Genomic DNA, 12,310 nt, shown 5'->3' on the forward strand with positions numbered 1-12,310 from the left:
AGGCAAATTCAGTGGTTTCTTACATAAAATATGTTTTCACTTCCTGAACATTGCCTGTAGCTTTGCTAATTTATTGCCATGAAAATATTGTTACTACTTAATGCACTAGTACTTTTGTCAATAGGCAGTTTTCCCCAAGGCATATTTGAGAATGCTCTGCTAATCAGAGTTGATGCAGTTATTCAGAAGCAGCCAGGTTTTTAGAAAAAGGTTTGTGTTTAATTCTAGTAAAGGTGAGTGTTGTCATTCCTTCAAAGCACAGTATTTTTAATTCACTAAATTCACTTGTGTAGATATCTATAGCACTGAGTACATTATCCAGCCCCAGACTTAAACTGAACAAGTATATTTTAAAGCAGTATTGCTGGCATCTTTTCCTCTTAACATTTAACTTATGTGAAATATTCCTCATTTTGTAGTGGCAAGGATTAAATGAACATTTAATCAGAATCACAAATCTGTGCTTGTATCATCAGCACAGAACTTGCAAAAATGCAGATGGGTATTTAAGCAGATACTCACTTGGATCTGACTTCTTACTTTTCTACATCTGCTTGAACATTTGAGATTATGACCTCAAATGCAGCTGAATTTTTAGTGTTTTTCATGAACATCACCATGACTGACAATGAGATCACATACACATACATATGTCACACTACAGTTTTATCCTCTCTAACAAATATTGAAATCTGCGTGAGTATAACTTTACTGAGGTTAAGTAAATCATCTTAATTGGTGGGGGAGCTTTTAATGCATGTATGTTTTCAGTAATTTTTAATGCATTTGCAATCCTCTGCAGATGAAAAATTGAATAAAGTTCCTCAAGAAATAGGTCAGGCCATTAATTTCAATTAGAAATAGTAATGAAATTCCAGTAAACTATTAAATGTCACTTAATCTATATTTCAGATAAATAGAATACTTAATTTCTCTTGGCATGTTCCACAACAAGGCACCCTACTTGTCTTTATATTTGACACAACTGCTCTGCTTTCCCTACCAGTGACATTTAGTGACATTTGTTCTGCTGAAATCCAGCATGGGTAGAATTCATTTTGGAACAAGCCCACTAAGGCAAGAAGTGTCTCCGTATGGAGGTAAAGGCTCTACTTCCTCTGATCTGGCTGGTTGAGACAAGTGCTACGCTTTTCTTTGTTCATCTTCGCTGGAATCTGTGGGGGGAGCTCATTTTGGTTTCCTTCTGCCAGTAGTTCATCCCCCCCAAACTTCTATACGGCAAAAGGACACTAATATGATTTCTACACTGGACATAATTAAGTTCCTTATTAAGGACAGAATTACAGCTATCAAGGTTATTTTTTTTAAGCAGCTATGTGTTTTGAGATGACACAGGTGTTTCACTTGACCAGAAGAGGTACCATGGGTTCGTGTTTGAAGGGTACTCAGGCCCATCACCTCCACAATAAGTTTCTTAGATGCATGATACTTCTAAGGCTATCAGCCAGCAGCAGCAGGAGTGAAACTAAAACAGAAGACTTTGAGTATTAAGGAGTATTACCAACACAGAACAAAATCTGACTTCTGGAGAGTTCTCCTCAGTTACAGCTGTATTCTTTGGCTTGTATCTGGAAAATACATAAGATGCAGTTTGAAGAGATGAGGCCTCCTTCTAATTCTCCAGAGAAATAAGATAGTTTGTGATAATTCTCCATGTCTGAAGTCACCCACACACATGGCTTCAATTCAAAGTTTGCACATCTTTAAGAGATTTATTACGAGATTTAAGTAGTTGTTAGCAATTTCTGTTGACTGTAGTCAAACTAAGTTAAACTAAAATCTACCATGTCAATATACATTTCTACCCTTCCCACTCTGCTGTCTCACCCTTTATCTGAAAATACAGTGACAACACTGGAAGGACAGTGAAAGGGTGCTTTTAACATCTCCACAGCCATATCTGATACTCATTTTTGATCCTTTGATGTGTCTATAGCTCAGGCAGCTAGCAAGAAGGTATAAACAAGACACAGGAGCAGTGCTTCCAGTTTCCAGGGATGTTTAAAAAAACGTAAACCAAAAATTGTCTGAGAACTACATAACTGTGTTCTTCAGGTAACAAGTAAAATGCATACACATGTATGCATACATGTAGACACAGAGGTATGCCCCTCCATTCAGATACTATTTTCCATTCATAGGTATTAAGAGGAAAACATGATGGCATTCTCCATGTAAGCCATGGAGGGAAGTAGGTGGCTACTTAGCTGCTCAGCAGCACCAGAAATGCAAATAGATGTCAAACGGTCAATGTCTAGTGCCCTGCTCTAAAGTACCACCACAACCATCTGTAGATGGACATGTGATAAATGCATATAAAATCTTGACACAAGCCTCAAGCTGATTCTTTAATACTGTGCACAGCAAAGAACGCATCCAGTTTCTTTCAACATGCAGAAGTCTGTATACCATATATTCTATATACAAAGTATAATACAGGTTGATTAAACTATGTCCACAATTTTCTGAAGTTTTTTTTTTTTAAATAGACACTGTTAGGACTCTTTCCTAAATAAAAGAACACAATATTTCATTTTTCTTGCCCTAAACAACATCCAATGAATAGTTTACAGAGACATGATCTTTGCTGTTCCCTTTAACCCATTTTGGAGATGGATAGCTACAGTGGGTGGCATTCAGAATAACACATGTTGAGCAATGCGCACGCAAATCTTGCCAGTTTTATGGTTTCTTACAACATGCTATGATGCAAAGTGATTCACACAGAGGAGATAGAGAAAGTTTTTCTATTACTGTAAAAAAATGATGTTATATGTATTTATCATCCAAAATAAACACATTGACACTACAGGCTGAAATAAAACTAGGAAAGTAAGTTTGGTTCCTCTATTTCAAAATATTGCATTTAGATTAAACCAATTAAAGATGAGTGATGCTCAGTGTAAGATGAGCTTGCTCTGACATCCATCAAATTAAAATAAGGTGAGTTAAAGAAGAAACCAGCACCAAATATTTTAATTTCCTGATGTCTCATGCTGCCATCTTAGAAATTTTACAGCTCCTATGGAGGAGGTACAGAAGAGACTTGGTAGACTTCGTAGACTTAACACTTGGTAAGACAGACCTGGTCACTATAAATATACACGAAGTCAAAAGGAAGAAGTAAAATGTAGCTATGCAGGTGAGTAATGTGCTGTAGCTATATTGATAAGCCAGAACTTCCATAGTTGTTCTTTCATCCAAGATACATACTGGTAATTTCAGAAATGTGTCAGTCCAATGATGTAACACTTCAAAGGAAGGGGGAAAAATCTCTACAAAATGATACAGTAACTTTTGGAATATGCTGCACTTAGAGTAAATGTTCATGGATTTTTGTTAGATTTGACCACTGTCCTATCAGATTTGTTACACTGCCTCTGACAGTGTCATCAGACAGACGTTTCAGGAAAAGAGAATCATAGAATCATAAAATGGTTAGGGTTGGAAAGGCTAAGAAAGTTGGGGCTGTTCAGCCTGGAGAACAGAAGGCTGCATGAAGACCTCATAGCAGCCTTCCAGTATCTGAAAGGGGCCTACAAGGATGGTGAAAAGAGACTCTTCATTAGGGACTGTAGTCATCAGACGAGGGGTAATGGGTTCAAACCTAAACAGGGGAAGTTCAGATTAGACATAAGGAAGAAATTCTTTACTGTGAGGGTGGTGAGGTTGCCCAAAGAAGTGATAAATGCTCAGGCCATGTTCAAGGCCAGGTTGGTGCTCTGGAGTTCGAGGTTTCCAGGTGAGAGAAAATAAGAGACAAATAGAGAACTCACAACTAGTTTATTAATATAAGGAAATACGGAGATAGTAAAGGATACAGTAAAGAATACTTCTGATGTTTGGTTATCTTACCAACCCCAAGGACCCTACGAAGACAATCAAGAAACCAGCTCCGAGAATCATCATCGCAGTGCGAGGTGGCAGGCTCAGCCTTAGCAAGTATCCCCACAGGGGCAGCACTGACCTCAGTGGTATGAGGTTCTGCCTCCCCCACATCGCATGAGGCTCAGGCTTTTATACTGACAAAACTGCACACTCATTCTGATGCAGGGGGCCAGCCTACATCAGAAGAAGTGGCCACCTATATCTAGAAAGGTCTCCAAGTGTTGAGACTTTTCCAGGGAGTTCTAAAGCGGAACTTTCAGGGTAGGAACCAAAACTGGATTTTTCAGGGAGCAGTCAAAGCAGACTCTCTGGGGAGGAGCCAAAGAGGACAAACTTTTCTATCTTTGTGTGTTTTACTACAGATCATTACCTGTTGCTCCTGATACAGTTGGACAGAGCCTTGGGTGACATGGTCTAGTGTGAGGCATTCCTGGCCACAGAAGGTGGGTTGGAACTAGATGGTCTTTAGGTCCTTTCCAACCAAAGCCATTCTATAAATATCTCAAACCAGTCAACTGTGCTCTACTTGAGAAGTAACTATTGGTCCTCTACCACCAAGCTCTTAAAAGACTGGAGTCCTGAAACTTGCTGCTTTATCAGTCTTATTATCTGCACGTCCACATTGTTACCCAAGTTGAATTTTACTCATTATCCTCACACTCAGGTCCCATATAGAGCAGGTAACTATTCTCAATTTTAATTCCTCACATTTCTGTAAAGCCAGAACTGCAGACTTCCCCACCACCTTGCTTCCATACCTTCATAAGCTTCTCGAAGGTAAAAAGTACTCAAAAGTTGAAGGTCAACTTCAACTGCTCAGTCTTTCTGAAGAATCAGACTTCAAATCATTACAGAAAATACAGGCAACTTGGGTCATCCAACAACTTCGAAGCACTTCATTCTGAACTCAGAAGCAACCATGCGATATAATGCCTTATATTCTTTCACAAATCATCCATGGTATTAGTCATTCAATTCTATTGTGTTATTTATTCTGCATATAGTTTTTTCAGCAGGAAACCTACAGAAAACTTTAGACATACCAATTTCTATCTTCCAAACCACATGAGTCTTAGACTTTAACCTTTCAAAAGGTAAGAATTAGGTAAATGTCTGGGTTTCATCAGCCTGGAATGTACTATTCCAAGACCTGCACTTTCCTGGCCTTTCAGCAGACCGTGTGTCCTAGAGATAGACCGACCTGTCCCAGAGCAGCTGATGACCAGATCTGACATTCACCAGTCTCTACCATCCTCCTGTAAATAAATCCAGGAAACAGAAGGAGTTGTTCCTCCATCCAGATTACCACTTGCTTCACCAGCCAGAAAGCCAACAGAAACTGACACTAAAATATGACCTTAAACAAAAGATTTAAATGAAGCCGTCACTCTCCAACACAATGGAGAAGGTTCACAGGACAGAAAAGCAAACAAACAAAACCCCAGAGCACTAAGCCTGCCCTGTCAATTTCTGCCTTCACACCCGGAACACTCAGGCTGGACTAAGAGAACCGGTTAAGGTAAAATAGATGCAACACCAAAAGGCAGTGCAATGCTGCACCACCCCATAAATCCATACCAAGCCAACAAGCATTGGCTGATCTGACCTGTACTGGCCCCGGTTTTCTTCACACCTGGCTGATGCTAAGTCCTTACCATGTTTCCTCTGAAAATGCCACCACTACAGTAGGAGATGAACAGGACCAGGCCCCTCATCTCCAGCTGGATGCAACTCAACATCCTGCTGCCAGTGGGAGGCCCAGACCAGCGGCCACCACCACGCTGGAACACCAAGGTGGCCCGGCCCCTCCTGAGGACAGGGGCGGCTGGAGCCCTCTTACCTTGTTGGAGTAGGGGGGTTTACTCAGGTTGATGCCGTCTCGGATGAGCTTGTCCCGGATCATGATCTTCAGCTTCAGCCTGGGGTACGCGATGAGACCCCCGCTGCCGCCCGCCCGCCACCGCCCGCTGGGGCGGTGCCGGGGGTCCGCCCCCCGCCGGGCCTCATCCTGCCCCGCCACCCGCCGAGGGCAGCGCCCCGTGCCGGGGGGCGCCGGCCGCGGCGGCGGCTGCGGCTCCAGGGTGAAGTATAGCCCCGCCGCCGTCTCGTCCGCCTCCTTCAGCCGCCGCACAGCTTCGTGGATCCGGCGGCGGTGGTGGGGCACGGCCACGCCGATGGCATCTAGGTCCGGGTCCCCGATCTGCTTGCAGACCTCCAGGTCGTCGTAGCCATTGTCGACGAAGGACTCAGCGTACTGGGGGAGCTGCAGGGTCTTGAGCCACTCATACACTATGTTGGTGCACATGCTGGTTCCAAAATAATGACTGCAACTTTCAGCACCGAAGCCAGCCTCCCCCTTTCCACGCCTCGCCAAAGGAAATAAACCCACAAAACCTGCGATGCAACTGAAAGGTCTCAAAATCAAGGTCAAGATACGAACATCCACCAGGAAAAAATTAAAATAAAATATATCCTTAAAGCAGATCAATAGGGCACAGCAAGAACCGCTGAACAAATCCGTCCTGTTTATTCCTCCTCCTATTTTCCTACCGCCAAGTACAGCCGCTTTCTGCCACCGGAGAAGGGAGCCTCGGACTAGAGAGAAGCGAACCGTAAGGGTGCATCCCCTAAAATCCCAAGTCGCTGCTGCACAACATCCACCCACTTTCTCTGGAAGTAATTCGCAGTCGCTGGGTTTTTTTCCCCTCTTCCTTTCAGTGTTACTTTCTGTTTCTGCTTGTGTCTCACCTTCCTGCGCTCTGTCGCATGATGAAGCTGTTTACTGTGGGGAGCTGCTTTGGTACCCGATCACGCTGGGGAGCACGGGGCTCCCGCACGCTCGGCCAGCGTGGGCAAGGCTGCAGCGTGCGGTGCCCGCCTCTCCCGGATCTCTCCCGGCAGCGGGGGCATGCGGCGGCTCTTGCTTTCCTTTGAAAGGAGTCCTTTCGGATTAAGAGTAAAAAAAAAAAAAAAAAAGAAGGAAAAGGGAAAAAAAAGATAAGAATCCCACTCACTTTTCCAAGTTACTTTCCCAGTTCCCCTTCACCCCCGGGATGATGGTTAAATGCGATTCGCCGACAGTGAGCCCCCAAACTGCTTTTCAACCCCACTTTCTCCGCGCTGCTGGCAGCGGTGCCCTCTTATTACTCCCGGGGCAGGCAGCCCCGTGCCTGGAGCGCACAACTTTCCCCGTTTTCCCCTATCCGCGCTACCCCTCCCGCAGCTGCCCGCAGCCGCCCCGGGGAGGAGGAGGATGAGGCAGTGGCGGCTGGGGCCGTGCGGGCAACCAGCGCTCCGTGCATCCTCCGGCGGCTACAGATGAGCTGATCTGCGACAGGTCACTCCCGCTCCCCCCTCCTCTCTCGCTAGTGGCGGGGCTTTCCCCTCCTGCTAGCGGTACCCCGGCGCTGCGCTCCCCTCCCAGGTCCTCCTTCCTCCCCTACCCCTGAGGCGCCTGTCACGCCGCCAGCAGATTTCCTCCGGCTCCTCCCGGTGCTCCGTGTGCGGCTTCTCCCCGCTCCTCCTCCGCGCCCGTCACCCTGCTGCCAGCCCCCTCCCTAGCTCTCCCCGGGGCCTTTTCAACTTTCCCCGCCAGCAGCCCTCGGTCTGTGCCGCCGGCCGCCTCTGCCAGACCCGCCGGGGCGCGGGCACGGCAAGCCCGGCCGGGCAGCTGCGGGGGGTTGGCTGCCTCCGCTCCGCAAACTCTCCTGCGGGCTTGCCCGTCCCCTTTCCCCGGGGGCAGGGGAAGGCACCGCGCCGAGGGGGCACGGCCCGGGCAGCTGCCCCCCCCCCAGCGCCCTTGGGACAGCCGGACCGACGGCTGTGGTGGCGGCTCCCCCGCGGGGGGCACCGAGCCCCTTCGTGCCCGAAGGCCGACCCTTCGAGGCTCTCCGCGGGGACAAGCGTCCCCCTCGTTTCCCGAAAGCGGCCCCGCTCTCCCACCCGCCGCCACGAGCTGCCCGAAGCCGGCGGAGACGCCGCACGCTGTCCGCCGCGACAGGCCGGCAACGCCTGGCTCGCAGCGCCCCCGCCAGGCCCCTGCGGGAAGCGCCCCCAGGCCTGGCCCGGCCCCAGCCCCGTCGTCACACCCGAACAGGCTGGAGTCAGAGGTGGCCGGGGGTCCCCTCTTCCCTCGGCCACCGCAGTGGGGGAGAAGCTTGGGTCCCGTTGCCATTTTCATTTAAAACAGGTTGAAACTTGTTTTCTTAGGAAAATCCCTTTCCCCTTCAGGCCCCATATGTGGGATGAGAGGTAGTCAGGGCACTTCGGGCTGGCACTGCCCGTCGGGTCCACTCAGAAGGGGATGGGGCACGTTCATGGACAGACCTGCTCGGGATGAGGGGAGCTGGGGAACGCTGGTGGGTTACCGACCCTGCTTTCTCACGGCACAGGGGTGCCGGAGGAGGGGCACACTCCCTTTTGCTATTTAGTGAGGTTTTTTTGAGCAGATTTACTGAAGGACCTTTTTTAGCATGTAGAGCCACATCTGTCCTGGGCCTTCACAGTAGTTCATCACAGGATTATGTGGCGAGCTACCACGTAATAGCTTAGCAGCATTCTCACAAGAAGCATTATATTGCAAAGAGATTTTAAAAGGTTAGCTGCTTACAAGTGGTTAAAATGCAGCCTCTGAATATAAAGCCTATAGTTCACAGATTCATGTGCTAAAAGGGGAGAAAGGGAGGAACAGCATTTTATTACTTTTAAATTTTTCCATCCCTCTTGTTTTATTTATCTTATTTTCCTTCCAGGCCGCATAATATATCAAACCTTCTTCTCAGGCCAGAGCCAGAGATTGAAGCAGCAATTATCTTCTCTTCACAGACCTGATGAAAGACTGACAGCACTGGAGAAATTAGCAAGGAGGTTCTGTGAACTGGAACTGGAATTGATGGTGTGAGAGATAGTACATCAGGCTCATCAGGCTTATTGACAGTACATAAAGAATATTTTTATGCGTACATTTCTTTAAGTGTCTTGGAAGGCTGCTAAGGTATTACAGATGTTATGGTTCAGATGCACTTGGTAAACTGTCAGTCTCCCACCTGTAAAAGGATAGCATCCTTAGACTCTTATGGGACAGAAGGAAGAGAAGTTTGTCCTGGGTTCACCCATGGCAGTGTGGATTTTTGCATCAGGTTACAATATTGTAGCTTAGACAGGGGAATTTCAGTTAGGGGTAAGGAAAACGTTCTTTACTGTGAGGGTGGTGAGGCACTGGAATGGGTTTCCCAAAGAAGTGGTAAGTGCTCCATCCCTGGCAGTGTTCAAGGCCAGGTTGGACAGAGCCTTGGGTAACATGGTTTAGTGTGAGGCATCCCTGCCCATGGCAGGGGGTTGGAATTTGATGATCTTAAAGTCCTTTTCAACCCTAACTATTCTATGATTGTGAAACTCTTGTCTGGCTGTGTTGGCATTGATTTTAGTTTCACAAAATGAGTTCACCTTGCCATGTGACTTAGAAATACAAAAAAAAGAAACGAAAACAAACAAAAAACCCCACAATAATTAAAGATGAATTGCTGTGTCCACTTTTAAAAGAAGACTGTCAAAAGTTCAGAGAACCAAAGACCAGTTTATCTCACCTCAGACCCTGAGAAAGCTCTACCAAGGCTTTGTGAAGACTTACATGAAGTTTTGGTGGGTAGTCAGAAGGGGCATTCCTTGGGGGTTGCTACTGGAGCTGGCAGTGTACAACATCTTCACTGATGGTGACAAGGTGGAGTGCATCCTCAGCAAGTTCACGGATGACACAAACTGGGAGGTGTAGTCAATATGTTGGGAAGCTAATTTCAGAGTGAAAAAGGAGGAAGGTCACAGAGTGGTGGAGCAGGAAATGGAGGCATGTTTTGAGTGATAACAGCAAACTCAGTTTGAAAGCCTCCTTTATGTACATTTTATTAATTGCAAAGTTATTATTAGAAATTATTAAATGCAAAATGTTAATTTCTGAGACACTGAACTGTAGTTTCAATCCAGCTGAAATCAAAGAGTGTGCTTGCTGATTGTAAGGCCCCACCTATCATGCGTATTACTTTTACAGAACTATTAAGCTAATAGGGTAGTATCTCTCTAAACGGTATTTCTAATAGTATTTCTGATTAATTGCAGTGACGAAATACAGACACTGTGTTTCTCCTTATATTTAGCTTGATCTGCAGTACACTATTTATAGTTGTGTTATAAACACTAATTAACATTTTTATATGTTACAAGATGGAAGAAGCTTTCCCTGAATGTATAGGGTTTCCAATATACATTGGAAATAGGTTATGCTTAAAGAGCTAAAGCTCTATCACAGAAAAGAAATAAATCAAATCAGACTAATGAGAATATTGCAATGAGGAATTTATATGAAATTTAAGTGTAAAAATAGAATTGTTTACAAAACCAAATGTATCACTTAGTACTTTATATAAGCAGAGCAATGTTTTAATTTTAAAGGAAACTTTAAAATGCACAAAACAATGAGCCCTGCTCTAAATTTACTCACTATGTTTGGAATAATTTAATGCTCACTGAGACTATCTAACTGGGAATGTAAAAGTATCTAGTTGCAGAAATATCCATTTTTCTCTGTAATGAAGATAAAATTATTTTGGATTTGAAACAGAACAGCTACGTTATTTACTGTGATGCTCCTTTCCCATGAGAATTTACAGACATTAATTAAAGATTAAGTCTGTTATAACTAGAAGATCACTTTCTGAATGCAATAGAGAAGGACATTGAATAGAAATGGGAATAAATATCCAAAATCAAGGCTAGTAATTGCTTCAGACCAAGTTCTGTAAGCAGAATTCAGTCTAAAAATTTAGACTCTTTTTCCTCAGTAACAGGAGAAAGTATAAGAGCTAAACTTCTTCCACAGACTAGCCAATTCTCTATTAACCATTCAACCTCTAACAATGGTTTTGTACATCACTGTCAATAAGAAGGTAAAACAGAGTACAGGTACAACCTTCCTGGCCTCTTGTGGCAAAGATTGTCCTGAAAGATAACAAAATTATTCTAAACCAAACCAGAAATACACTTTATCCCTAGAAACACATTGTGACTGCTATTTTACCAGCTGCTGACAGACACGTGTTTTTATAAAACAGCTCCCTACAATAGTTCAGGGTGGGTTTCTCTTTAAAAACTTGAAATGCTGACCAATTCTCATTGCTATTAGCTTTGAGACAGAAGATAACACTGCCTGCAGTTAGATTTTAACTCTACTCAAAAACATTTTGCTTCACACTGAATGCTGCTTACATGAGCTAGTTATTGCAGGTAAATATAAGAAGAAATCCTAAATTATTACTAAAAGTGTTCGTACTACTAGTTAAGTTGTGGAAGTCCTAGAAATACCAGCTGAATATTAGCACGGGGTAGAAAACTGATGAATATTTACATCCTCGCAATTTACAATCTAGCACTTCCATGTGATACTGTCTTGGAATCATAATGAACAAAAAGCTGAAACCTCTGCTCACTTGGACATTTAGTGTCAGCTTCTATTGCCTTGTTATTATGAACTTCCAAATACTCTGCTTCATGAAAAAGTGCTTCTTCATCAGACATACGCACAAAGCATGAAACAACAATCTTTATGCAGCTTTCAAGTTGCTGCTTTTGTTGTTGTTTTTTTTTCCAGCGAGAAACTGAATTTAGAGCATACAGCTACTGCCTAATAAAATTGAACTCACAGTCAGCATAGTCCTATTTTGTAAACAAATACATTTTATATTATGTATATTATATACATGTGGATTGTGGAAATCCACAAACGTCAGGCACCAGGTTTCCAGGACACCAAAGCATTTTGTGGAGGAAAAAATATTAATAAAATGGGCAAAAAAAGAATTTATCCATCATTTCTAACTAGCCTATGCTGCTTGCCCTGAAACTTGTGGCTCTAGCTGTAATTACCAGCTGTAATTACTGTGGGACAGAAAGTGTATGTCAGGAAAAGGAAGAACCCTTCAACCCTTCAGAAATTATCCTCTCCATTCTAAAAGCATCCTCCAATGTTGTAGGGCTGCAAGGTAGTGTCCTGACCCCAGGGGAAATTAGGGAAAAACATCTCCATTCAGTTCAGAACAGCTGAGGCTTCTCTGCACTCCTGCAGCAGTTTCACCCATTCCTTTTACAGAGCTATCAGAAAAACTGCCTTCTGACAACCAGGACCTGGTTTCTCCTATGTTTATTTTTATTCTACTGCTCTTCAGCGACATATAGTCAAAGGCCCAGATTTATAAGGTATTTAGGCAAAGATAGATATAAAACCATGAACTTTTTGAAAATACTCAAAACTCAGACTCTTTTAAGTCCATAAGCATTGAAACTGTGTTCTTAAACTCTTTTCTGTAGTATGCAATAGCTGACAATGGAGACTGGCCATTGTTATTACCCGCTG

At 44.2% G+C, this 12,310-nt stretch overlaps 1 protein-coding gene across 1 annotated transcript; it reads right to left on the reverse strand.

Annotated features, from left to right (window-relative positions):
• Positions 1-5,641: 5,641 nt before the first annotated feature.
• SAMD5 (sterile alpha motif domain containing 5) lies at positions 5,642-6,787 on the reverse strand. The gene is made up of 2 exons (XM_034060761.1): positions 6,658-6,787; positions 5,642-6,314 (listed from the first exon to the last, which is right to left on the reverse strand). Exons 1-2 carry the CDS (start codon positions 6,675-6,677, stop codon positions 5,642-5,644), a joined length of 693 nt encoding a protein of 230 aa, XP_033916652.1. The 5' UTR covers positions 6,678-6,787.
• Between the last annotated feature and the right edge of the window lie 5,523 nt (positions 6,788-12,310).

Source organism: Melopsittacus undulatus, chromosome 3 (genome assembly GCF_012275295.1).
Source record: "Melopsittacus undulatus isolate bMelUnd1 chromosome 3, bMelUnd1.mat.Z, whole genome shotgun sequence".
Taxonomy (NCBI): domain Eukaryota; kingdom Metazoa; phylum Chordata; class Aves; order Psittaciformes; family Psittaculidae; genus Melopsittacus; species Melopsittacus undulatus.

Bases quoted from the DNA above. Each gene is read 5' to 3' on its own strand.
- SAMD5 (XM_034060761.1), bottom strand. From the start codon at position 6,677: ATGCGACAGAGCGCAGGAAG. The intron at 6,315-6,657 runs GTGAGACACAAG...GAGACCTTTCAG, and splicing joins ATGCGACAGAGCGCAGGAAG to TTGCATCGCAGGTTTTGTGG.